Below are 26,725 nucleotides of genomic sequence, written 5' to 3'. Positions count from 1 at the left end.
TTTTTTTCAAAGAGTTATAACAGTTTGATGTTTCATGGCGAATCGGTGACCTTTGACCCCCGGAAAGACCCCTTCAGCAAGCCCGAAAATGCAAACCTACGATAACTTTGGATCGGCCATGCCTTTTGAACGATCTGACCGAGTTTCAAGCCGATCGATCGAAATCCCTAGGTCAAGTTCGATCAAATGCGAACCCTGTAAACGCCCAAAATCGGGTCAAAATCGGAACTTTAATCCAAAATGGCCGACAATCTGTGATACTTGCACTATGACATTAATTGTAAATTCAGAGTGTTTTGGGGAGCTGTACAAGTGTACCAAGTTTCAAGTCTCTACGATAAAGTAAGTGAATAGGAAAGGGTCTTTTGAAAGTTGCTAGGTGGCGCCCTTGAGCCGTTTCTGGTGCGATTTTTCTGAGGACCTTAAAATACGTAATTTTCACACAGACCTGACGCGTCCGCCAAGTTTGTTGAGTTTTTGAATATGATAAAGCCCCCTAAAAGCCAATTTATTTGGCGGAAGCATAATAATAATAATAATAATAAGAATAATTAAAGCTCCGCGGAGCCTCAAGCGGCCCTCGCAGCCAAGCGCCGCTCAAGCCTATAGCCACCGCGGATGTTCCAGCACCGCCTCCCGCCGGCCACCGCCGACGCTCGCGCGCCGTCCTCCACGCGATCCGCTTCGATGCCTTCGGCAGCGTTCCCTGGCCATGCACCCCCAATCTGGAGCAGATTGGGCCATGTGGCAAGGAGATACAGCTGTTTGATTAACCTAGGGGGCGCAGTGGAGTGAAATTGCAATTAAACTCTATTGGGCTCCTTAGAGGTTAACAAGTGTCACTCATAAAAAGTCTGGTGCAAATCGGATGATGCGTCTGTGAATAAGAGACGATCGTATGCATATGGCGAGGGACAGCCATTTTGTCACGCCCCCACGGGTCAGCAGGCCTTTACAGAGTTCATCATCATCTCATTTTATGTCAGTCTGCACAGGGTTGGAATCCATGACACACCAACATGTTTTAGAGTGTAAAAGTAAGACATACAGTAGAAAAAACAGGTCACTTCCTGTCGGAAGTGGGCGGGGCAAGGGTGATGTCATCAATCGACCACATAACTGTGATGAGGGCTTATCTATAATGAGACATAGAAAGTCTGATGCAGCTCTGACCTGGCATTTGGAAGTTATTTCACATTCATGTTTCATGCTGTATAGTCAAAGTTTGGGACTTAGCCACGCCCTCACGGGTCAGTCGAGTTCATCATGGGAGAGTTCATCATCATATCATGTCATGTCAGCCTACACCGGATGAAACCCATATGACTTAGAGAGTAAAAGTAAGACATACAATAGAAAAAACAGGTGACTTCCTGTCGGAAGTGGGCGGGGTTAAGGTGATGTCATCAACTGACCATCTCAATGTGATGAGGGGTGGTCTGTAGTCAGATATAGGAAGTCTGATGCAGCTGTGACCTTCTATGTGGAAGTTATTGCATCTTGATGTTTCATGGCGAATAGTCAAAGTTTGGGACTTAGCCACGCCCACATGCTTTGACATAGAAAAATTCCTACGATAACTTTTCATCTTTAATGTCTCAAGTCTCTGCTGACTGAGTTTGAAGTCTCTATCTCAAAAGCTGCAGGAGGAGATAGATCAGATGCGATGTCTATGAAAAAGAGGAAATGGCTGATTTTGATCCAAAATGGCCGACTTCCTGTTGGGTTTGCACCATGGCTCCAAGAGACTTTTTTGTAGGTCCTGACATGATACACATGTGTACCAAGTTTCATAATTGTAGGTTAAAGCATGGCTTGGGGCTGATCATTTAAAAATTTCTAGGGGGCGCTGTAGAGAAATTAGGCCACGCCCATCAACGACTGTTATGGATTCCTGTTCGGGGATGGATAAGGATGCATCCTAGTGAGTTTGGTGCAGCTGGGCTGAACGATGTGGAATCTAGAGCCAAACGTATGGCGGCGGCGTTACCTCTGCTTCGCCGCGGTCCCACGGCCACGCCCTCTACAGAAGACTGTTGGCGCTTTAAAGCAAGTGAGACTAACATGTTATCTGTCATCCAACACAGAATCATGTTGATTAGGTGCAGTGAGCCAGAAAGGCAGCTTTCCATGGAAAAAAAAGCACTTCCTGTTCTGAGGGGGCGGGGCTTAGATGACGTCAGACTATGACAACATAGGATCGTAGGGGACCCTACCAGGATCACTCATGTCAAGTTTGGTGCAGCTGGCCTCAAAATTGTGGAATCCACAGCCAAACGTAAGGACACGGCGTTTAGGGTCACTTCGCCACGCCGCCACGCCCACCTGCTGGATTCAAATGAGCTTGGCTTGGAATCCTCAACACACCAACATGTTTTCTGTCTGTGGACACAGTTTCACCTCGATTAGGTCAAAGGGGTCAGATAGCGACCGTTCAGCGTAAAAAATGACACTTCCTGTTCTCAGGGGGCGTGGCCTAAGTGACGTCATCATTTGACCGTTGGGTATTGTAGAGCATCCCATGATGATCAATCACTGAAAGTTTGGTGCTTCTATGAGTTTTTTTCAAAGAGTTATAACAGTTTGATGTTTCATGGCGAATCGGTGACCTTTGACCCCCGGAAAGACCCCTTCAGCAAGCCCGAAAACGCAAACCTACGATAACTTTGGATCGGCCATGCCTTTTGAACGATCTGACCGAGTTTCAAGCCGATCGATCGAAATCCCTAGGACAAGTTCGATCAAATGCGAACCCTGTAAACGCCCAAAATCGGGTCAAAATCGGAACTTTAATCCAAAATGGCCGACAATCTGTGATACTTGCACTATGACATTAATTGTAAATTCAGAGTGTTTTGGGGAGCTCTACAAGTGTACCAAGTTTCAAGTCTCTACGATAAAGTAAGTGAATAGGAAAGGGTCTTTTGAAAGTTGCTAGGTGGCGCCCTTGAGCCGTTTCTTTTGCGATTTTTGCAACCACCATAAAATACAAAATTTTTCACCGGGCTCTATGCCCCCGCCACGTTTGGTGAGTTTTTGAATATGATAAAGCCCCCAAAAAGCCCCCCAAAGAAGGTGGCAGAAAAATAATAATAATTAAAGCTCCGCGGAGCCTCAAGCGGCCCTCGCAGCCAAGCGCCGCTCAAGCCTATAGCCACCGCGTATGTTCCAGCACCACCTCCCCCCAGCCACCGCCTCCCCTCAGCACCACCTCCCCCCAGCCACTGCCTCCCCTCAGCACCATGTCACCCCAGCCACCGCCTACCCCCAGCCACCGCCTTGCTCTCAAGGAGCTGCCAAACCCGCCCTGAAGATAGTCACCTGTCATGTTCGACATTGCTCCCAGACAATGCACAAAAATCTGGTGTAGATCAGCTGATATCGCAAGGAGACACAGGTGTTTGATTAACCTGGGTGCGCAGTGGAGTCAAATTGCAATTAAACTCTATTGGGCTCCTTAGAGGTTCACAAGTGTCACTCATAAAAAGTCTGGAGCAAATGGGATGATGCGTGTGTGAATAAGAGATGATCGTTTGCATATGGCGAGGGACTGCCATCTGGCCACGCCTCCACGGGTCAGTAGGCATTTACAGAGTTCATCTTCATGTCATTTTATGTCAGTCTGCAAAGCATGAAACCCATATGACTTAGAGAGTAAAAGTCAGACATACAGTAGAAAAAACAGGTGACTTCCTGTCGGAAGTGGGCGTGGCTAAGGTGATGTCATCAATCGACCACCTAACTGTGATGAGGTCTGGTCTATAATGAGACATAGAAAGTCTGATGCAGCTCTGACCTGGCATTTGGAAGTTATTTCACATTCATGTTTCATGGTGTATAGTCAAAGTTTGGGACTTAGCCACGCCCCCACGGGTCAGTAGAGTTCATCATGGGAGAGTTCATCATCATGTCATTTCATGTCAGCCTGCACAGGATGAAACCCATAAGAATTAGAGAGTAAAAGTAAGACATACAATTGAAGAAAGAGGTTACTTCCTGTCGGAAGTGGGCGGGGCTAGGGTGATGTCATCAATCGACCACCTAACTATGATGAAGGCTGGTCTATAATGAGACATAGAAAGTCTGATGCAGCTGTGACCTGGCATTTGGAAGTTATTTCACATTCATGTTTCATGCTGTATAGTCAAAGTTTGGGACTTAGCCACGCCCCCACGGGTCAGTCGAGTTCATCATGGGAGAGTTCATCATCATATCATGTCATGTCAGCCTACACCGGATGAAACCCATATGACTTAGAGAGTAAAAGTAAGACATACAATAGAAAAAACAGGTGACTTCCTGTCGGAAGTGGGCGGGGTTAAGGTGATGTCATCAACTGACCATCTCAATGTGATGAGGGGTGGTCTGTAGTCAGATATAGGAAGTCTGATGCAGCTGTGACCTTCTATGTGGAAGTTATTGCATCTTGATGTTTCATGGCGAATAGTCAAAGTTTGGGACTTAGCCACGCCCACATGCTTTGACATAGAAAAATTCCTACGATAACTTTTCATCTTTAATGTCTCAAGTCTCTGCTGACTGAGTTTGAAGTCTCTATCTCAAAAGCTGCAGGAGGAGATAGATCAGATGCGATGTCTATGAAAAAGAGGAAATGGCTGATTTTGATCCAAAATGGCCGACTTCCTGTTGGGTTTGCACCATGGCTCCAAGAGACTTTTTTGTAGGTCCTGACATGATACACATGTGTACCAAGTTTCATAATTCTAGGTTAAAGCATGGCTTGGGGCTGATCATTTAAAAATTTCTAGGGGGCGCTGTAGAGAAATTAGGCCACGCCCATCAACGACTGTTATGGATTCCTGTTCGTGGATGAATAAGGATGCATCCTAGTGAGTTTGGTGCAGCTGGTCTGAATGATGTGGAATCTAGAGCCAAACGTATGGCGGCGGCGTTCCCTCTGCTTCGCCGCGCTGCCACGGCCACGCCCTCTACTGAAAACTCTTGGCGCTTTAAAGCAAGTGAGACCAACATGTTATCTGTCATCCAACACAGAATCATCTTGATTAGGTCGAGAGAGCCAGAGATGGAGCTGTACAAGTCAATAAAAGGCACTTCCTGTTCTGAGGGGGCGGGGCTTAGATGACGTCAGACTATGACGACATAGGATCGTCAGGCATCCCACCAGGATCACTCATGTCAAGTTTGGTGCAGCTGGGCACAAGATTGAGGAATCTACAGCCAAACGTATGGCGACGGCGTTACAGGTCACTTCGCCATGCCGCCACGCCCACCTGGTCCATCAAAGCCAAACAGGGTTGGAATCCATGACACACCAACATGTTTTCTGTCTGTGGACACAGTTTCATGTTTATTAGGTCAAAGGGGTCAGATAAGGACTGTTCACAGTAAAACATGACACTTCCTGTTGTCAGGGGGCGTGGCCTAAGTGATGTCATCATTTGACCATTGGGTGTTGTAGGGGACCCGTTGATGATCAATCACTGAAAGTTTGGTGCTGCTGTGAGTTTTGTTGTAAAAGTTATAACCCTTTTATTTTTCATGGCGACAAGGTGAACTTTGACCCCAGGTAACTCCATTTAGAAGAAAAAAAAACGCAAAACTCTGATAACTTTGGATCGGCCATGCCTTATGAACGATCTGACTGAGTTTGAAGCCGATCGATCGAAGTCCCTAGGACTAGTTCGAAAAAATGCGAACCCTGTGAACGGCCAAAATCGGAACTTCAATCCAAAATGGCCGACATTCTGTGATACTTGCACTATGACATTAATTGTAAATTCTGAGTGTCTTGGGGAGCTGTACAAGTGTACCAAGTTTCAAGTCTGTACGATAAAGTAAGTGAATAGGAAAGGGTCTTTTGAAATTTGCTAGGTGGCGCCCTTGAGCCGTTTCTTGTGCGATTTTTCTGGGGACCTTAAAATACGTAAATTTTCACCGGGCTCTATGCCCCCGCCAAGTTTGGTGAGTTTTTGAATATGATAAAGCCCCCAAAAAGCCAATTTATTTTACGGAAGAATAATAATAATAATAATAATAATAATTTACAGCACAGTTTCAATAGGCTCTCGCAGCGCTTAGCTGCTCGGGCCTAATAAACAGCAAGGTTTCAATAGGCTCTCGCAGCGATAGCTGCTCGGGCCTAATAAACAGCGCGATTACAATAGGCCTTCGCAGCGCTTAGCTGCTCGGGCCTAATTAAAGCTCCGCGGAGCCTCAAGCGGCCCTCGCAGCTAGCGCTGCTCCGGCCTATAGCCACCGCGGGGGTACCAGCACCGCCCCCCGCCCGCCACCGCCGACGCTCGCGCGCCCTCATCCACGCTATCCGCTTTTACGGCTTCGGCAGAGCTCCCTGGCGATGAACCAAAAATCTGGAGCACATCGGGCCATGTAGAGAGGAGATACAGCTGTTTGATTAACCTAGGGGGCGCAGTGGAGTCAAATCACAATTAAACTCTATTGGGCTCCTTAGAGGTTCACAAGTGTCACTCATACAATGTCTGGTGCAAATCGGATGATGCGTTTGTGAATACGAGACGAACGTATGCATATTACGAGGGACAGCCATTTTGCCACGCCCCCACGGGTCAGTAGAGTTCATCATCAATGAGTTCATCATCAATAAGTTCATCATCATTTCATTTTATGTCAGTCTGCACAGGATGAAACCCATAAGAATTAGAGAGAAAAAGTAAGACATACAGTAGAAAAAACAGGTGACTTCCTGTCGGAAGTGTGCGGGGCTAATGTTATGTCATCAATCGACCACCTAACTGTCATGATGGCTGGTCTATAATGACACATAGAAAGTCTGATGCATCTGTGACCTGGCATTAGGAAGTAATTTCACATTCATGTTTCATGATGTATAATCAAAGTTTGGGACTTAGCCACGCCCCCACGGGTCAGTAGAGTTCATCACGGCAGAGTTCATCATCATTTCATTTCATGTCAGTCTGCACAGGATGAAACCCATAAGAATTAGAGAGAAAAAGTAAGACATACAGTAGAAAAAACAGGTCACTTCCTGTCGGAAGTGGGCGGGGCAAGGGTGATGTCATCAATCGACCACATAACTGTGATGAGGGCTTATCTATAATGAGACATAGAAAGTCTGATGCAGCTCTGACCTGGCATTTGGAAGTTATTTCACATTCATGTTTCATGGTGTATAGTCAAAGTTTGGGACTTAGCCACGCCCCCACGGGTCAGTAGAGTTCATCATGGGAGAGTTCATCATCATGTCATTTCATGTCAGCCTGCACAGGATGAAACCCATAAGAATTAGAGAGTAAAAGTAAGACATACAATTGAAGAAAGAGGTTACTTCCTGTCGGAAGTGGGCGGGGCTAGGGTGATGTCATCAATCGACCACCTAACTATGATGAAGGCTGGTCTATAATGAGACATAGAAAGTCTGATGCAGCTGTGACCTGGCATTTGGAAGTTATTTCACATTCATGTTTCATGCTGTATAGTCAAAGTTTGGGACTTAGCCACGCCCCCACGGGTCAGTCGAGTTCATCATGGGAGAGTTCATCATCATGTAATTTCATGTCAGCCTGCACAGGATGAATCCCATATGATTTAGAGAGTAAAAGTAAGACATACAATAGAAAAAACAGGTGATTTCCTGTCGGAAGTGGGCGGGGTTAAGGTGATGTCATCAACTGACCATCTCAATGTGATGAGGGGTGGTCTGTAGTCAGATATAGGAAGTCTGATGCAGCTGTGACCTTCTATGTGGAAGTTATTGTATCTTGATGTTTCATGGCGAATAGTCAAAGTTTGGGACTTAGCCACGCCCACATGCTTTGACATAGAAAAATTCCTACGATAACTTTTCATCTTTAATGTCTCAAGTCTCTGCTGACTGAGTTTGAAGTCTCTATCTCAAAAGCTGCAGGAGGAGATAGATCAGATGCGATGTCTATGAAAAAGAGGAAATGGCTGATTTTGATCCAAAATGGCCGACTTCCTGTTGGGTTTGCACCATGGCTCCAAGAGACTTTTTTGTAGGTCCTGACATGATACACATGTGTACCAAGTTTCATAATTCTAGGTTAAAGAATGGCTTGGGGCTGATCATTTAAAAAATTCTAGGGGGCGCTGTAGAGAAATTAGGCCACGCCCATCAACGACTGTTATGGATTCCTGTTCGGGGATGGATAAGGATGCATCCTAGTGAGTTTGGTGCAGCTGGGCTGAACGATGTGGAATCTAGAGCCAAACGTATGGCGGCGGCGTTACCTCTGCTTCGCCGCGGTCCCACGGCCACGCCCTCTACAGAAGACTCTTGGCGCTTTAAAGCAAGTGACACTAACATGTTATCTGTCATCCAACACAGAATCATGTTGATTAGGTGCAGTGAGCCAGAAAGGCAGCTTTCCATGGAAAAAAAAGCACTTCCTGTTCTGAGGGGCGGGGCTTAGATGACGTCAGACTATGACAACATAGGTTCGTAGGGGACCCTACCAGGATCAGTCATGTCAAGTTTGGTGCAGCTGGCCTCAAAATTGTGGAATCCACAGCCAAACGTAAGGACACGGCGTTTAGGGTCACTTCGCCACGCCGCCACGCCCACCTGCTGGATTCAAATGAGCTTGGCTTGGAATCCTCAACACACCAACATGTTTTCTGTCTGTGGACACAGTTTCACCTCGATTAGGTCAAAGGGGTCAGATAGCGACCGTTCAGCGTAAAAAATGACACTTCCTGTTCTCAGGGGGCGTGGCCTAAGTGACGTCATCATTTGACCGTTGGGTATTGTAGAGCATCCCATGATGATCAATCACTGAAAGTTTGGTGCTTCTATGAGTTTTTTTCAAAGAGTTATAACAGTTTGATGTTTCATGGCGAATCGGTGACCTTTGACCCCCGGAAAGACCCCTTCAGCAAGCCCGAAAACACAAACGTACGATAACTTTGGATCGGCCATGCCTTTTGAACGATCTGACCGAGTTTGAAGCCGATCGATCGAAATCCCTAGGACAAGTTCGATCAAATGCGAACCCTGCAAACGCCCAAAATCGGTTCAAAATCGGAACTTTAATCCAAAATGGCCGACAATCTGTGATACTTGCACTATGACATTAATTGTAAATTCAGAGTGTTTTGGGGAGCTCTACAAGTGTACCAAATTTCAAGTCTCTACGATAAAGTAAGTGAATAGGAAAGGGTCTTTTGAAAGTTGCTAGGTGGCGCCCTTGAGCCGTTTCTTGTGCGATTTTTCTGAGGACCTTAAAATACGTAATTTTCACACAGACCTGACGCGTCCGCCAAGTTTGGTGAGTTTTTGAATATGATAAAGCCCCCTAAAAGCCAATTTATTTGGCGGAAGCATAATAATAATAATAATAATAAGATAAGAATAATAAACAGCGCGATTACAATAGGCCTTCGCAGCGCTTAGCTGCTCGGGCCTAATAAGAAACAGTACAGGAACAATAGGCTCTCGCAGCGCTTAGCTGCTCGGGCCTAATTAAGGAAATGAAAAAAAATGAAAGTGAAAAACTAAAGAAGAAAATTAAAATTGAAAAAGATTTGAAACAGAAAAATAATTTGAAACTGAAAAAAAATGTTTAAAACTGAAATAGGAAGTTCAAAACTACTTTTCAGATCCAAGTTTTTCAATTTCAGATCTTTTTTTTAGCTAAATTTTTTTTTCTTTGAACAAACTATTGGACCCTATTGGAGCTCCATACAGCGGCCTGTGCAGCCTGTGCAGCCTGTGCAGCTTGTGCTTCAGATGCAGCTCTTCTCCAGATCCTGAGCCGATATGGTTCTCAGGGAGCGTGAGGAGAGGAAGAGCGGCGGGAACGGCATGGCGGCTGGAGGCGGCGACAGGCTGGGCGCCATGGAGATGATGGATGGCGTGTCCGCCAGCGAACCGTAGCCCGATTTCTGCAAACTCATGGAGGACGAGTCAGCAGCGGGGCCGTGGAAAAACCCGGGAGCGTCCAGCGCATCTGCGGTGCCCTCTGCAGGCGGGAGGTCAGAAAATCAGCTGGAAGTCTACGACAATAGTCTTAATAACAGACAAACTTTGCGATAATACAACATAAGAAAACTTGCAATAATGAGCAAATAAAGTTAAACAAGAATAAAGTAATAACACAACAAAAAGTCACATAACAGAATAAAGTTGTAATAATTTGAGAATGAGGTCATAATATTACCAGAACAAAGTTTAAAAAGTTGCAATATGAGAATGAAGCTGTAATACAAAAATAAATTAATCATAACAAAGACTTTCTGTTAGAATAAAGTTCTAATAATGCGAGAATAAAATTGTACAAAAATAAAGTTAAAAAAAATTATGATAAAAGTCATTATAATGTACAAATAAAGTACAAATTTATTCCCATCATTTTAGTCCCATAATTTAATCTTTTTCTTAGCCTGGCCCTGTAACGCTCCATCATATTTTAAACAGGGAAACAAGTTTAGAAAAATTAAAAATGTTAATTTTTCTAAACTTGTGTGGATCGGGGCCCAAACCTGTCTCCTGCCCCGGACCTCAGATCCTCCTGAACCGACCCTGGACGGGATGACTCGGTTCTGATTGGAGGAACAACAAAGGAAAAGCAAATGTGACAGAAGCAGGAGAGTTTTGCTCAGGCGTGTGGCGGGCAGACCTGGGTCGTCCTGCAGCTGCGTGTGCAGGTACTGCTGTTTGGTGTAGAAGTTGTTGTAGATGCAGTAAACTGCAGCCATCAGAGCGACAGTCCCGACTGACGCGGCGATGAAAAGGAAAATCTTGGCGTTGTCTTTGTCTACGGGAGCATCTGGATCAGAACCAGCAGGAAAACGTTACAGCTGCAGTACGTAACTTTTATTAAAATCGTTTTCATCATGATGCCATGATGGTTTGTTAACAAAAAACACAAGCTCCTTTTCTTTTTCAATTACTGACTAGAAACAACCAATCAGAGCCAGGAGGCGGGGCTTAGCGCTGTCAATCACTCTCCAACTCTGAGACGCCACAGCCCTTTGTAAATGCTAATGCTAGTTAGCAAAGCCACCAATGACGGATGATAAACAATTTTTCTGTAAGTTGCTTCTTTGCCATTAGCACATACAGCAGCTGGTACATGAGGATGATTGGGAGCGTTAAGCTCCTCCTCCTGGCTCTGATTGGTTGTTTTTGGTGAATTTCTGTCTCACAACAAACTGCCAACATGGAGACATTTGATTTATAAGAGTTACTGCAGCTTTAAATCCACTGGAGCCAAAATCAGAGTCCCGGGAACTTACACGTCCGCTTAGCGTTGAGATGAGCTGCGTCGTCCTGGACTAGGAGGTCCCGGATGTGAGGAGGAGGAGGAGGAGGAGGAGGAGGAGGAAGAGCCGGGCTCATCTTCCTCTCAGACTGCAGGGTGACCTGAGAGCTGCTGGGCGGAAACATCAGCAGCAGGCACAGAGCGGCAAGGCCTCCCATGGCGACCATCTGAAACACAAACAAACTCCTCCATCTTCCTCAGCCTTAAAGGGCCGGTACCGTGTCTTCCAGCCACATAGGGCCACTTTACTGCAGAACTAAGGTGTTATGTTACTTTCAGTTGTTATAAAAAAACTATATATATCAAATATGATTTAGAAAAATGTTGAGCTAAATAAAACAAAGTGAGGCATTATGTCTACGTTTTCAGTAATAATGCAGTAAACCACTGGATTCCACGCCTTTGGTCCCAGAACTGATCAGAATGGGGAACAAACTGTTTTGTATATCAAACATGACTTAAAATAACATTTGTCTTTGTAATTATCATCTTGAAATTGGGCCTCTGTCTCTTTAAGAAGCTCCTGCTCTTTCTGAAGCTCCGCCTCCAGGAAGTCGTCCCAACATGGCTCCTCTATTAACCCTTTAACGTTTTACCAGCGCTGCTCTGAGCAGCAGCTCCTACAATGAGCTGTTTGCTAATTTCTGCTGGCTAGTCAGAAGGAGCTGAATCGGGGAGGAGCTGCGTCTCGGAGGCGGGGCTAGGTCCACCAGGTATTTAGCAGCTGAATGGTTACCATGGAGATGAAAGGATTTCTCTAACATTAAACAACTCCATGTTTGCTTTGATGAGGGAAAAACATTAAAACATGATGGAAAAAATCGAAATAAAGTCCATTTTAAATTATACCGCTCCTTTAATGTTTTGCATGAGCTCTTAATAAAAATGTTTTAACTGTTTCTCATCTTTCTTTCATACTAAGACTAAAACTGAAGCCCAGATTTCATCCAGCAGGACTTTCTTCCCCTTACAAACATTCAGATCTCTGAAGAAAAGCCGGACGTTATTAAAAATGAGTTTTTACCTGAGTTTTAGGAACCGAGGCGCTGCTTTCCTCTGGCTGGCTGTTGTTCTTTCTGCCTTTCAGGCTGAATGAAGTGAGACTGGATCCAAGACGACTGAAATCCCCAAAGACGTCGTATTTCTTCAGGGAATCCCGCAGAAAAGCAGCATCATGTCATGGAGACGGAGATTATTAAACGCTGATCTGCAGCACTTTGAACCAGATAAAAAATAAAGAGAAAGAACAAAATAAAGGATCTTTGTATGAATGTGAAGGGAAGTTTATCGTCTTTAAAAAGGTGATATAAATAGTGACAATTTAATTTGAATAAAGACAATCTTTGTTTTACTTCTGGTTTTAAATTAGTTTAAACCTGAAACTGAAGCAGCTAATATAGAAATCAGTTTAATGGAAAATGGACCGTAAGTTCAGCTTTCAGTTTGTAGAAATAAAAACTGCATCTGAAACCAGAAGATTTAAAAAGCAGTTTTTAAACCAGAACAGCTTGTATTTGAAGGCTGCAGCTCCCCCTAGTGGTGAGTGATGAGTACAGCGTTATTTTCTTTTATTTTCCAAGTAAAATATTTAATAATTAATTAAAATGATTTTTAAAATCAATAATCATATATATGCGTGTGTAATATTCAAATGTTTTACCTTTTAAATGTTTTTGTGTTTTTTCTTTAAATCTCGGCCAGAAAATTGAAACATTTTCTAAATGTAAACATTTGAATATTAAGCGATTAGTAAATTAGTCATAATGTATATATGTGGTTTCCTTCTCTCCATCTGTTGGCTGAAAGACGTTAAAACTGTTTAAAAACTGTAGTTGATAAATATCCAAATAAAACTGAAACTAAATGAATCTACATTGTTTCACCTTTTGAACTGAAACGCAGAAACAAATTTAATTTTTCTTTCCTGACGTCAACAGAGCCGAGCGTTTCAACGTCTCCTCCCCATGAAGAAATGTTCAGTCAGCTTCACGTTTCAGACCAAACTTTCCATCAGCGTTTCATTTCCTGACCTTTGACCTCAGAGTTTCTTTCCCAGGCAGATAAAGGAGCAGATTTCACACAGCAGGGAGCAGAAAGTGTTACGGTGGAGAACATGAGCAGAAACGTTTCATCAACCCCACGATGCTGCAGAAAACCCAAACCGACAGGAAAACGTCGCCAAAACTCGGATTAGACAGAACAGGACTAAATACCAACCAAAAACCCAGAAATGTTCAGAAATATCTGAAAAAAAAATGAATCCCAGAATTTGTTTTTTGAAAATCCTTGTCTGTGCTCTACAAGTCAGAAACTTAAACTTTTAAATTAAATGTTTAGTTATAAAACAAGGATATTTTCTGAGCAACAAGTCAAAAACTAAATTTTTAGATTCACGTCAGACGTGCCAGAAGAGCTTTCAGCTTGAAATTTGTAAAATATAAAATAAAAATGAAAGGATATTTTTAAATTAATCTCAGGCATTTAACGTTTTCAAAGTCCAGGACAGAAATGTTCAAGTTTTTTCTGCTCAACTGAAACCAAAAGAAATGCAAAAAGTTTTTCCTGGATAAATTCATCACTTCCAGCTGCAGGTTAGTTTTCTACCTTCCTTACAGATCATTTAATTTAAATCAGTGAAAAAGAAGAAAATAGAATCTGACAGGAACAAAAAGATATTGCTGCAAAAGTTTTATTATGACAAATACAGAGAAAATTCATTTTTACATTTGTTTACCAGCTGTAAAACATTAAATACCAAAAAACATTTTGTTTTGCCTTATTTATGTTGAAGGCACTTAAAATGCAGCTTTTTATGTTCATGTGACTCCAGTTTAAAACATTAAGAGTGAAAAATCACAGAATAAAAACTAAAAATCACAAAAAGCTGAAACATAAAACTAGAAACTAAAAATATCTACAAGCTCATTTAATTTAGCTTCAGTTTCTGCTTTTTACATATTTACACTGCAGACATGGACGTGGCTCAAACGACTGATTCAGTCAGCAGAACGACTTTAGATCGCATCCATGTCATGAGGCTGAAAGCCAAACCAGACCCAACTCTCTGTAACGGCGGCCGGTCTGGACCTGGACAGAACAGATCCTGGGACCAAAGGGCAGGAAGCACCGATTTACTAATTTCAGCCGATGCCAATAACCGATATTTATCTGGGAGATTAATAATTATTAGAACCGACTGCAGTTTTCTGGCCAATAAATGTTTGAGTCTCACCTGCTCATTCAGATGTTTTTTCTTTCTGAAAAGAATTAAATAGTGAAGTTGGTAACAGGGTCCTGACCGTTGCTGAGCGGGCGCAGGGCTGGCGGATCGGTCAGTCGGTTGTTCGGTTATGGAAGAATGAAAAAGCAGAGGTCTGGTTTCCAGACGGTAGCGGAGGTAGATGAGAGCAGAAAACATCAGCTTCACATGTAAGTTTCAGCCAAACGGCGAATGTTTTAGAGATGGAGGCTGATAGGATATGTAAATACTTTTAGGGCTTCATGATGTATCGGCATCTACATCGGTATCGGCTTTACATTCTGTTTAATGACAGATTTTAACATTAAAATTTTAACACAACTAATTGCATTTTTTCTTTTAAGCCAGAGCCTTCGTATTCACGCGTAACGCCGCTTTACAGTGTCAAACGTACCGATACAAATGATATCGGTTATCGGATATAAGAGCAGTATTAATATCAGTATCAGCCTAAATATTTTATTATCTTTTCTCTGGACCAGAACCGCCGACACCACCGACGTTCTGCGCCGCGTTTCTGTCAGCAACAGAATAAACATCAAAACAAATAAACATCAGAAGCTCCGGTTTTACTCATCGACCGATTGCGATAATGATACCGATGTTCACGCCGATATATCGTGAAAACAATAAACATTTCTCGTTTTCTCTGGGAAACTCAATGCTTAGCGGAAACTGTTCTGGAGTAACAGTCATGGTAAACATTTACGGCGCCGTAAACATCCAGGTCTGAAAACGACAAACTGAAGATTCAGATAAAATGTTTGGCAGAGACGAGCTGCAGAAACCGAAACGCGGACAGCAGCTCGGTTCATGAGGTCCGTCTGAAAGGTCAAGAGGTCGTAGATGTGCAGCTGCGCCGCTTCTGAACCATCAGAGTTTGTAAAAACACAAAGTCGTGAAACAACAAGGATGTGCAGGAATGGATCATGACGGGTTGGTTTAGCAGCGTTTCAGTTCCTCAATTATCAACTTTTTAAAAGATATTCCTGTTGCAAAAATAATTTAATAAATCCATAAACTTATGGATTTAATTTAACTTTGTGAAAATAAATAGGGGAAAAGGTTTTAAATATTTAAAAATGAAAGTTTTTGCTCCGGAAATGGTGAATTAAAGTTGTTATGGCAGAATTTTGGTCATTTCTGTGACGGAGCATTAGGGCCAAACAATAATTATGAGAATAAAGTCACAATATTATCTAAATAAAGTCGTAATATTACGAGAATAAACTCATGAAAAAAAAAGTCGTAATACCAGAAAAAATGCAGACAAGAGATAAAACCAGAATAAAAATCACAACAATGTGAGAAAAAAGTCGTACGACAAAAGTTACAATGTCGTAAGAACAATCATAACACGAGAAACATTTTGTAATAATAAAGTTGTAATAACTACATTATAGTCACATTATTACCAGAAGTTGAAATAATATGCGAAAAAGAGAAATATTACCAGAATAGTCACAACAAAGTTATTTGCAAAAAAAAGTTATAATAATAAGAGAAAGTTGTAATGAAATGAAAAAAATCGTAGTAAAAAAAATTTACTGATTGGAGAAAACGTTGGAATGATGCGATAAAAACGGAATAAAGTGATTCCAGAATAACTCCAACACAGGAACGTTGAGCATCTGGGGAATTTATATTCTGGAACGAAAGTTTTACAAATAAATCCAGCCTGGAATATTCAACCCGGAATATTCAACCCGGAATATTCAACCAGATGTTTACCGATTGAAACTGACCACGTCTATTACGATTTGTTATTGATTTACTGTCCAGACAAAAAGGGGAAATAATTTATTTAAAATATTTTGTCACAATCTACCGCAAATCTGATATTCAGCCAGATATTCAAAAAGAGTTTGAATATCTGAAAAACGACTTTTCTCATAATTTTACGACTTTTTTTCTGGTAATATTATGATTTTTTTTATTGTAATTAAAAATAATCTCTTAGTCTGGCCCTAATCCTGCGTCGTGTAAATCTCTAAGACTCAGACGGTATGAAGCCGTTCCGGTGGTCGGGGTGGGTCCGGTCCGGGTCGTCGATCCGGTCCGGGTCGGTCCGGTCCGGGTCGTCGGTCCGGTCCGGGTCGGTCCGGTCCGGGTCGGTCCGGTCCGGGTCGGTCCGGTCCGGGTCGTCGGTCCGGTCCGGGTCGGTCATGTCCGTCATGGGCGTTTCGTCAAAGTTAACGATGCGGTAGAGACCCGCCTCCGTGTGCCTGCTGGTCGGCCGCCTGCGGTCCTGCAGAACCGAGTAGATGAACCCGACCGGGACGGGCAGCATGGCGAAGACGATCAGCAGGGCCAGAACCGCCAGAGCCCAGCCGGGGTACGGCAGCCGGACCTCCGACGCCTGGAAAACAAAACATCCATCAGACGGAAAGACCAGACGAGACGAAAAACGAAGTTTTAAAACTTCAGCTTTCATGTTTTCCTCCTTTGCTACAACAAACTTCAACATTTCGGCAGATTCAATAAACACGTCGTTTATGATACCAATAAAATCTGAAAAGTGCGGTGTGCACTTGTGTTCAGATTATTACGTACAGAAACAACTTTGACTTTGTTGTTTCACAAATGAAAAGAAAGGAAGACAAATAAAGAAGGAAGGAAATAAAGCGTGTAACAGATTGTTCTGGTTTCTGATTACTGGTGATTTTTAATGATCCCCTGAAGGCGGTTCTGACCCGCTGCGTACCGTTTCCTGGTTCCAGCTCATGTACTTCGGCGTCTCCATGAACATGCGGACGGTGGTGGCGCCCAGCAGCCCCAGCATGGCCAGCAGACACACGTACTTCCACAGGTACTTGTAGACCACCGACGGCCTCCAGCCCAGCATGGCCTGTATGTCGTCCAGGAACCTGGAGGGAGACCAGAGACCGGCAGCGGCGTCAACATGGCGGCGTCAGCGCAGCGCGCCGAGGCGTCAACATGGCGGCGTCAACATGGCGGCGTCAGTGCGCCGAGGCGTCAACATGGCGGCGTCAGCGCAGCGCGCCGAGGCGTCAACATGGCGGCGTCAACATGGCGGCGTCAGTGCGCCGAGGCGTCAACATGGCGGCGTCAACATGGCGGCGTCAACATGGCGGCGTCAACATGGCGGCGTCAGCGCAGCGCGCCGAGGCGTCAACATGGCGGCGTCAACATGGCGGCGTCAGCGCAGCGCGCCGAGGCGTCAACATGGCAGCGTCAGCGCAGCGCGCCGAGGCGTCAACATGGCGGCTTCAAAATGGCGGCGTCAGCGCAGCGCGCCGAGGCGTCAACATGGCGGCGGCAGCCTCACCTGTCGGCGCCGTAGAGCCACGACACGCTGAAGGTCTCGAACACGACGACGATGATGAGCGGCAGCGTGGCGGAGTAATCGTCGAACATCGTCACAAAGTAGTTCCCGCAGCGCTGCGTGAAGAGCAGGCCTATCAGGAAGCCCACCACGCAGCTGGCCACTGGATCCAAGATGGATGCCGGTTAGGGACAGAGGTCAAAAGGTCAACCAGGCAGGAAACACCAAACATTTAAACATCCCAGTTTGGAGAAAAAACTATAAAAATACTGGAGATGAACTGGAGAATCACCAGTAAGGATGGAGCTAAACCTCGGTTTACCAGTTCAGACTGGGAGAGAACCAGTCCAGACCAGTCTGAACTGGTTCTCTCCCAGTCTGAACTGGTTTCCCCCCAGTCTGAACTGGTTTCCCCCCAGTCTGAACTGGTTCTCTCCCAGTCTGAACTGGTTTCCCCCCAGTCTGAACTGGTTCTCTCCCAGTTTGAACTGGTTTCCCCCCAGTCTGAACTGGTTTCCCCCCAGTCTGAACTGGTTTCCCCCCAGTCTGAACTGGTTCTCTCCCAGTTTGAACTGGTTTCCCCCCAGTCTGAACTGGTTCTCTCCCAGTCTGAACTGGTTTCCCCCCAGTCTGAACTGGTTTCCCCCCAGTCTGAACTGGTTTCCCCCCAGTCTGAACTGGTTCTCTCCCAGTTTGAACTGGTTTCCCCCCAGTCTGAACTGGTTCTCTCCCAGTTTGAACTGGTTTCCCCCCAGTCTGAACTGGTTCTCTCCCAGTTTGAACTGGTTTTCCCCCAGTCTGAACTGGTTTCCCCCCAGTGTGGACTGGTTTCCCCCCAGTGTGGACTGGAGGTTTACCAGTGAGCTTGGTCTTGTTGCGGGCCAGCGAGGCGAAGCGGTCCCGGAGCGGCGCCAGGATTCCCTCCATGGTTCCGAACATGGTGCTGAGTCCGAGGTTGAGCAGCATGAGGAAGAAGAGCGCCGACCAGAAGGGGCTGCCGGGCAGCAGCGTCATGGCCTCCGTGAAGGCGATGAAGGCCAGGCCCGTCCCCTCCACCCCCTGCAACCAAACGCAGCTGCCGTCAGCGCCGTCCAGAGGTCAAAGGTCAACCTGAAACCACGCCTCACCGTCTGCATCTCCTTCTCCAGGTCGCAGTCGGTCAGATTCGCCAGAGTCTCTTTATGCTGGTTGAACCAGGAGCTGTAGACCCGCCAGTCCACAGAGTCCGGGTCGGAAAGGTTAAAGGTCGGCATGTCGCCATGATGCTGCCACTGCAGCTGCTCCAGGTTCCTGCAGGAGACAAACGAAGGAAAAGCTTACAAAGTAAAAAGACAAGAATAAAAACATGAGGCAGAAAAAAAGCAAAAAACAAACAAAAATAATGAACAAATGAAATGGAGAGAATAGAGGAAATAAAAACAAAAAAATGCAAAAAAGGAGGAAATGAATACAAAGAAAAATAAAAAAAATGGAAACAAAAAGGAAATAAAGTATAAAAAATAAATAAAGAGTTTAGAATGAAGAAAATCCAAAAGGACAAAACGAAAAAATAAAAAGTGAGGAAAGGAAACTGATATGGCCGACTTTCCCCGCCTCCCTCTGGCCTCTGACCCCACCTGGCCACGCAGGTCATGACCCTTTTCTTGGCGCGGAAGCCGAGCACGGCGAACACCACCAGCGTGGCGAGCAGCGAGGTCAGGAAGTTGATGGAGGAGACGGTGAAGGCGTCGCGGTGGCAGTTGTTGTTCTTGGGGTTGTAGGAGGAGTAGGCGATGATGGAGCCGAAGCCCAGGCCCAGAGCGAAGAACACCTGCGTGGCCGCCTGGCGCCACACCTGGATGTCCGCCCAGGTCGACAGCTGCAAGCACACGGCGACAGGTCAGAGGTCGGCCGAGGGAAACGCCGGTCGGGCCGGGCCGGGCCGGGCAGTACCTTGGGGTAGAACATGTGGGCGATTCCCTCTGCGGCGCCGTCCAGCATGAGACCGCGGATCAGGAAGCAGACCAGAACCACGTAGGGGAAGATGGAGGAGAAATACATGACCTGGAACCGAACAGACCATCAATCTGATCGATTATTGGTGTCGATTCGAGCGGCTGAACGGTTTAGCTGCTACCGTTAGCTTCTATGTGTTAGCAGCTTAGCATTAGCTCCTGCTAACTGGGTTTAGCGGTTTATCCATCAAATATTTAGTTAAACTGAAGCCTAAAAACGGGTCAAGCCTTTCATTTCGGTCGATATCAATAATTATTGATCAGGTTTTTGTTTTAATTATCTGAAATGTTTCCAAACTCCTGGGTGCCTGATTTCTAGGTAAGTTTTCAAACTTTTCCAGCTCCACAGTTTGGAGATAAAAACAGCACAAATAAACTAAAAAAATGCCGTTTCAATTCAGATTTTATAATTTATTACCGTTAATAACAGCAGGAAAAGGTCAAATAAAACCGACTAAATGTTTTTAAATCTCTGGGCTGAGACACTTACAAAAATATCTTTAGATAAAAGTTGTGTAAAGTTTTCTGGCAGTTAGCAAATCGAGATAATTTAGGTGATTCTGAGTTAAAACAAGAAAAGTTCAGATTTAACTTCCCACAGTGAGAAAAATGAAGTGTTTTTAAATATCTACTTTCAGCTCAATGCAGGTTTTATAAATGTAAGTTTAAACCAAACATTAGATTCTACTTAATGAAGTTTCAATATTAAGAACTTTCAAGGACTTGGTGAAGAAATCAAGCACTTTCCAAACCTTGAAAACACCAATTTGAAATGTAAGCAATTTCCAAACACAGAACTGAAACTGAGAAGCTTCAACAGGATCGCTTCAGCTGGAAGGAGGAAGCTGGCGAGTGACCTTGACGGAGGACTTGATGCCCTTGAACATCCCCAGGCAGACGATGGTCCAGGCGGCCAGCAGGCAGCCCACGATGTAGGGGTTGAAGGATCCCACCTGGTCGATGGAGTCGGTGATGTTCAGCGCTCGGCGGTACCAGAAGAACGACGTCGGGGAACTCGCCTCGCATTCCTTCTCTGGAGCCAAAACAGACGCCTCACCGTCAGAAACCAACCAGCTCCTCCTGGCCGGGAACTTCGCTGCTTTGTGTTTTTACCCGTTACGTTTCCGTGTTCGGGACACTGTTGCCAAGGCAACGGGTACTGGAAGGAGTTCCCGAGGTAGAAGAGGCTCCAGGCGAGGATGACGTTGTAGTAGAGCGCCACGAAGAAGCAGACCTGCAGGAAAAAACAAAATCCACTCAGAATGCTCAAATATCAGTAACATTTTATTTTGAATAATTTTTGAATGGTTACTTTTTTAACAGAAAGCAAGGCAGCTGTGCTAGCATGATCCTGGTTGTGAAAACTAGATATCTGGATGGATTTCCAGATAAGTGATAAGTCAGAGATGTTCTCTTGGTGTTTTTCTGCTCGTATTTCATCAGAATAATAAACTTTTCATCCAGATGCTTCTCGCGGCGTTGTAGACGTCGGTAGGTTTTCCTACCACACAGCTGGAGTAACCGATTCCCGCCAGCCTGGGAGAGATGTACTTCCAGACTCCGATGCTTCCCTGCCGGATGTCCTGGCCGGCCGCCAGCTCCAGGAAGAACAACGGGATTCCCACAACCAGCATCAGCAACACGTAGAGCAGCAGGAAGGCTCCTGGAGAGAGGCGGCCGAAAGCAGACAAACAAAATATGTGATGAACACGGAGCTGAAAAGACTGCAGAGGTACGAACAGCTTCTGGCTGCAGAATGACGGAAAAGTTACGACCGTTTTCTGTCCTGGAATTGGACCAAAACCAACTTCATGCGATTTGAATTGAAAACAAAATAGGTTTTTTCCCAAAATCTGGGATTTGTTCTGGATTCCCAACTTCATTTTGAAGCTCAGGAAAATTTGTAAATCTGTGAAAATGAATGTAAACGACTTTCCTCTGATCAGATCCTGTTTGTCTGAACATGCTGCTGAATTATGAACACATGCATTAATGTCGTCACACCTTCATTCACCGCCTGAGGACAAACTAACCAACCCGGTTTAAAACCTGCGGTGACTTCGTACAAACAAGAGTTTTAAGGCTGTTATTGTTTTTGTTTGCTGTGTGAATCAAAACTTGCATTAATAACTTTATTTGTGTTACCCATCAAAATCAATCATTTAGGCTCAGTCAGGTTATGTTCTACTACTTAGCATGCCGTGTTTCGGCCAGATGATTATTTGTGTTGCGCAACGCTCTCACTTCCACCAAGCAACTGTTGACGAATGCTAACGGCAGTTAGCAGAGAAACAGAAAGAAGAGTAAGAAAGAGACAAAAAGTTTTAAAAGTGTGGAATCGTCTTAAGTCAAATAGAAAAGAAAACATCTCAGGGCTTTAGAGAAAAACTGTTCTGTTTCACAATAAAACGTCACTGAACGCCTCAGCAGGAAACAGCCACTACATGATTAATGAATTATCTCAGTAGCAAGACATTTTTCCCAAGTCATCAGTGAAATAATCTGCTAGTGGAAACTACTTTTTAAAATCAATATGCAGGAATTATGCACCTAAAACAAGCCCCTAGATTTGATGAAAAGTTACTTGTAGGTTAGTTTTGTTTATTTCATGTGAACTAAGATATTTGCAGAAGAAACTAAATAAAAATACTTGGTAAGATTTTTAGTTTTTGCAGTGCAGCAACTTTTGTTGTTCTGTTTTACAGTTCAAACTTAGTTTCTTTGTAATAGCAGTTTTACAGATGAACTCTGTTGAAATCTTGTTCTGAAGTTGGTTTTAGATGTTTCTTTGTATTATTGGTTTTAAATGTTAAACTGGTGGACCAGCCAGTAGGGAGGACAACAGTTTCTTTTAGAAGCAACATTGTTTCAGCTCAAATAAACCTGAGCCGGAGCGGCTCTTCCTCCATCTGCTCACCTCCTCCGTTCTGGTGGCACAGATACGGAAACCTCCAGACGTTTCCCAGGCCGACGCTGAATCCCACCTGGGCTAAAAAATATTCCACCTTGCTGTTCCATCCGGCCCGGGACGGAGCCTCGGAGGCGGCCGGCTGCCCGGCGTCGCCGCCGACGTCTGGGTCCGGCGCTCCCGTCTTATCGCCGTCATCTGGCAGAGGCTGCTTCTCCATCTGGGAACAGAGCGGATGATAAAACCACCAAACGTCACGACGCCTGCTCAGCAGATGTTAGCAAACAGACATGAACACATGAATCGTTTTAGAGGATTTAACCGGTACTGGGTGTGCCTCATCGGTTTGAAGAACTGACCAGAACCCAAATGGAGCAGAAAACGCTAACAGGAGGATTTACGCTAAACCAACAGACGCAGAAATAATATTAAATCTACGGCTCTCTAATGCAAAGTCTGGGTTGCAACTCCAGAAAAACAGACTTTAATCATCGTTGCACTGAAACAATGCTGCATGCTTCTTACAGAAATAAACCCCACTCTTATTAATGCTCTCATGTCGAGGTACTTAAACACGCTGCCATATTAGGCCCGTTGTAGATATATAGTTTTAAAAAGTAGTAAAACACCTCAAAATTTTCATAAATTTTCAAGTTTTTCTAAATAGTTTGAATTTTTTTCTGGCAAATTTTTGACTTTTCAAACTTAGAAATTTACACGTGTTTTCCAAAAAATTTCTGAGATTAATCTGAAAATTTGAAGTGGGGGGAGGGGGGATGGAGGGGGGCTTAAGAAATTTTTTGACTTTCCAAACACAAAAGTTTTCAGTTTTTTTTGTCTACAAAATTTCTGAGATTAATCTCAAAATTTTAGATTTCTTTCCAGCAAATTATTTATTTTTCAGACTGAGAAATTTCCAAGCTTTTTTTTAAAAAAAATAAAATAAATCTGAAGTTAATCTGAAAATGTAAGGGTTAATTTAAAAAAATGTTCAACTTTTCAAAGTCAAAAGTTTTTTTCTAGAAAATTTCTGCAATTAATCAAGAATTATTTGTTTTTTGGCAGAAATTTACTTTAATAATAATAATAATAGTCAGAATTCTGGGCAGGCAAGTCGGAGGCAGCTCAAACTCAAAATCCAATATGAACATTCACAGAATCATTTTTATTATTATTTTTTCGGACTTTTATGAGCTACCAATAGCTACTGTTTTTCTCAGGAGTTGGCAACAGTGCCTCCTCCTACAGAAACACAAACAAGACGGAAAAAACCGTTACTATCGGCCTAGGTTTACCTATCGAACACATGCCGATGTTGTTGCCGATATATCTTGCATCGCTAATACACAATGAGAACGTACAGAAACAGGACAGGGAAGTAAAGGCATGTTGAGGTGAGTGTGAAACTACAATGCCAACCACCCAACCAGCCGGCGAGTAAAGATAAGTCTATTTGCCTGGTTTAGGATAATCCCAGATTAGGGGATTTACATCGTAAATGTAAATTCCTCATGCTTCAGCTAGCTGTGAGACAGTAATAAAAAGCAATAACCTGACCAGATATCTTGGTCACCATAACAACACACACGAAAAGGAGCATCTACAGCTTTCAACACTGAACACAAATCCGCCTGATAGGCAGCAGCTAACACTGTTAGCAAACAGGTAGAGAACATGCGGAAACATCAAAGAAATCAGCCGTTATCCTTTCGCTCGCGCACGTGCGGCTACTAATTCAACCGCCACGTTCACACAAAACCCGCGCGCCAACGTCTGTCGTCACAGTTCAAAGCGAACATTAAGCAAGCAGCGCTATAAATGTTACAGTTTAAGAATAAAAGCTATTAAAGAGACATAAGTTTACCCGCGTGTTCTTCCCACCCAGCAGGACGTGGGCTCCTGCCTCTCTTCCGCTGATGCAACAAACACGCGATGCGTTCAAGTCCCCACGGAACGGATGAAGAGAGCTACATACTCATGTCCAAGCCGGCTAGGTTAGATACGTAAACAGTTTGGGGCGTTTACGCATTTAGAGGCATACAGAAGCTAATATTCCATGCCGAAGTCCCGGGTTCGATTCCCAGCCTTGACTCATTTGCTGAATGTTTTTTTTTTTTTCCTCCTTCTCATCTCCCCTCTGAATATTATCAATAAAAACTAATTGTGCTAAAAAATCAAATCAAATAAATAAATCTATTAATACACAAATAATAAAAACCAAAGAGAATTTTGCTACTTATCCAGTTTATGTTTATCCTCACACCACCGGTCACAGACTAGACGTAAATAAATTACACACGCTGCTTTCTGTCACTTGAAGGTTAAATTCCGATGCCGATAACAAACCTGAATGAGCCGTAAACACTTTGAGAGATTAGGATTTAATTTTCCAACACGTGTCGGTGTTTTCGGTCAGGGTTAGGGTAGAATAAAGAAAAACAGTGAGAACGTAACAGTTAAAACTGTTTTAAAAGAACATTTCAATAGTTTACCACTCTCATTTCATTTCAGTTTGCTGTATCTTTTGTGATTTTTCTCCTTATTTCCATACTTGGTCATACTTTGTTAAAATAATAGTACAAATCTGAAGTAGCAATAACAACACACACACACACACACACACACACACACACACACACACACGCACACAGGATGCCACGTATGCCGCCTGCTCTTGAGGTAAATAAAACAGAAAACAACTGAGTAAGTTCCCCTTTAAAGAGGCGAGGCAAAACCTCTTAATTAACCCAATAAATACTCATTAATTACCTCTAATCACAGGTAAATCTTCTCCGAGGTTGACCAAATGTCCTCACACTAAAGTCAACTCTAACCTTACGTGGCGACTCCGCCCAAACAGTTCCCATTGGAGGAAAACAGAGGCCGGTACAGACCGTAAAATTAATTTTAATAATTTACCTCCAGACTACTGAGCGTAATTTTAACAACAAAAACTTTCTGAATGACACTTTTCCAAAGGATTCATCCTTATGAGACCCAAAGATCTGGACTTTTTCAGCTGAAACGTTTATGGGAAATTATAATATAAAATTCATCTCCCACATATTTAACGTTTTGTTTCAAAGTAGAGTTCAAATGAAAGAAAAATCTCTAAATTCAACCCGAATCAAAACTGAAGTTTTTGACTCAAGGTGATTCCCTTCTAAAGCTTAGAGCGCCCTCCACTGGGCGCCGGTAAAATAGCGGTTTATTAATATTTTATGTGATAAACCAACATAAAGTCCTGCACATTTACAAAGCAGAATGGAAAAAGGTTAATTTCGTCAAGATATTTTATCAATCAAAACCTGAAAAGTGTGGAGTGCATTTGAGGCAACAGCTGTTTCCTGCTGTTGGCAGTTGGCAGGAAAACAGCTGTTGGCAGGAAAGAGCTCCTTTCCTGCCAACAGTCATCACCAATTATTTGAATTAAAATGAGTTACAACATTTAACCTCCATTTGGGATCAATAAAGTAATTTTGAATTTGAATCGAATTTGATTAAAAAATCAAAACAAAAAATGAACAAAAAAGAAAATGATAAGAATGAACTTATATGGCAAAACATTAATGGCAATAATCAACAAATGAATATGGCAAGACCTTTCTAACAATAATGAACTCCCCAACAAACTGAAGCTACATCATAAAGCCAAAACGTTTCTGTTTGTTATAATCCGTCATTCTCCATGTTTTACTGAGTAAATATTGAGTTTCAAACTGCGGGACGCTGCTTGTTCAAGGTTGTGTTCAGTTAAATGTTTCACCTGAGAAAAAGCTGATTCAGTTTCACAAAGAGACATAAAACACAAAACTGAAGCAGAACTTTAAACCAAATAAGTGTCGTCATTATAAGACATAATAACTGGGTTTATGTTTACATCACAGTTTTTCACTTTGTGTCGGTTTGTTTGGAAGCATTCATCCCCTCAAATACTTAAAATAATTTTTTTTAAAAACTGTAAGATATTAAGAGTGACCAAAAAGCAAAAGACAGAAAAAATAAATATAAATTGGT

The 26,725-nt window shown here is 43.5% G+C and overlaps 2 protein-coding genes across 4 annotated transcripts; both read right to left on the bottom strand.

Annotated features, from left to right (window-relative positions):
- Positions 1 to 9,463: 9,463 nt before the first annotated feature.
- Positions 9,464 to 13,827, bottom strand: LOC148153554 (uncharacterized). The gene is made up of 4 exons (XM_088016418.1): positions 12,286 to 13,827; positions 11,236 to 11,428; positions 10,617 to 10,766; positions 9,464 to 9,959 (listed from the first exon to the last, which is right to left on the bottom strand). Exons 2-4 carry the CDS (start codon positions 11,426 to 11,428, stop codon positions 9,724 to 9,726), a joined length of 579 nt encoding a protein of 192 aa, XP_087872544.1. The 5' UTR covers positions 12,286 to 13,827; the 3' UTR covers positions 9,464 to 9,723.
- A 107-nt stretch (positions 13,828 to 13,934) lies between these two features.
- LOC106904127 (sodium-dependent neutral amino acid transporter B(0)AT2-like) lies at positions 13,935 to 25,558 on the bottom strand. Of its 3 annotated transcripts, XR_015766341.1 has the most exons (13): positions 24,573 to 24,667; positions 22,718 to 22,928; positions 21,306 to 21,463; positions 20,914 to 21,034; positions 20,658 to 20,833; positions 19,739 to 19,849; positions 19,423 to 19,664; positions 18,934 to 19,096; positions 18,664 to 18,865; positions 17,810 to 17,969; positions 17,225 to 17,387; positions 14,494 to 16,879; positions 13,935 to 14,364 (listed from the first exon to the last, which is right to left on the bottom strand). XR_015766341.1 is itself a non-coding variant. In XM_014968288.2 (12 exons), the coding sequence occupies exons 2-12, from the start codon at positions 22,926 to 22,928 to the stop codon at positions 16,511 to 16,513; spliced, it is 2,076 nt and encodes a 691-aa protein (XP_014823774.2). In that variant the 5' UTR covers positions 25,478 to 25,558; the 3' UTR covers positions 13,935 to 16,510. The 3 variants fall into 3 exon arrangements, 2 of the variants coding, with proteins under 2 accessions (XP_014823774.2, XP_014823773.2); XM_014968288.2 differs by lacking the exon at positions 24,573 to 24,667 and adding an exon at positions 25,478 to 25,558 and having other exon boundaries at positions 13,935 to 16,879; XM_014968287.2 differs by having other exon boundaries at positions 13,935 to 16,879; positions 24,573 to 24,665.
- Between the last annotated feature and the right edge of the window lie 1,167 nt (positions 25,559 to 26,725).

Source organism: Poecilia mexicana, unplaced genomic scaffold, assembly GCF_051168715.1.
Source record: "Poecilia mexicana isolate PSO_F unplaced genomic scaffold, ASM5116871v1 scaffold_19, whole genome shotgun sequence".
NCBI classification, from domain to species: domain Eukaryota; kingdom Metazoa; phylum Chordata; class Actinopteri; order Cyprinodontiformes; family Poeciliidae; genus Poecilia; species Poecilia mexicana.
The sequence above is the reverse complement of the archived record's forward strand: the minus strand, read 5'-3'. Positions and strand labels throughout refer to the sequence as shown.

What these genes read in the sequence shown, in the direction of transcription:
- LOC106904127 (XM_014968288.2), bottom strand. Translation starts at nt 22,928, where the DNA reads ATGGAGAAGCAGCCTCTGCCAGATGACGGCGATAAGACGGGAGCGCCG. An exon ending in GTCATGACCTGCGTGGCCAG is followed by an intron (nt 19,097 to 19,422) that starts GTGGGGTCAGAG and finishes TGTCTCCTGCAG; the next exon opens with GAACCTGGAGCAGCTGCAGT. An exon ending in TGGCTCTACGGCGCCGACAG is followed by an intron (nt 17,388 to 17,809) that starts GTGAGGCTGCCG and finishes GTCTCCCTCCAG; the next exon opens with GTTCCTGGACGACATACAGG.
- LOC148153554 (XM_088016418.1), bottom strand. Translation starts at nt 11,428, where the DNA reads ATGGTCGCCATGGGAGGCCTTGCCGCTCTGTGCCTGCTGCTGATGTTT. An exon ending in TCTCAACGCTAAGCGGACGT is followed by an intron (nt 10,767 to 11,235) that starts GTAAGTTCCCGG and finishes GTTCTGATCCAG; the next exon opens with ATGCTCCCGTAGACAAAGAC. An exon ending in GCAGCTGCAGGACGACCCAG is followed by an intron (nt 9,960 to 10,616) that starts GTCTGCCCGCCA and finishes TCCCGCCTGCAG; the next exon opens with AGGGCACCGCAGATGCGCTG.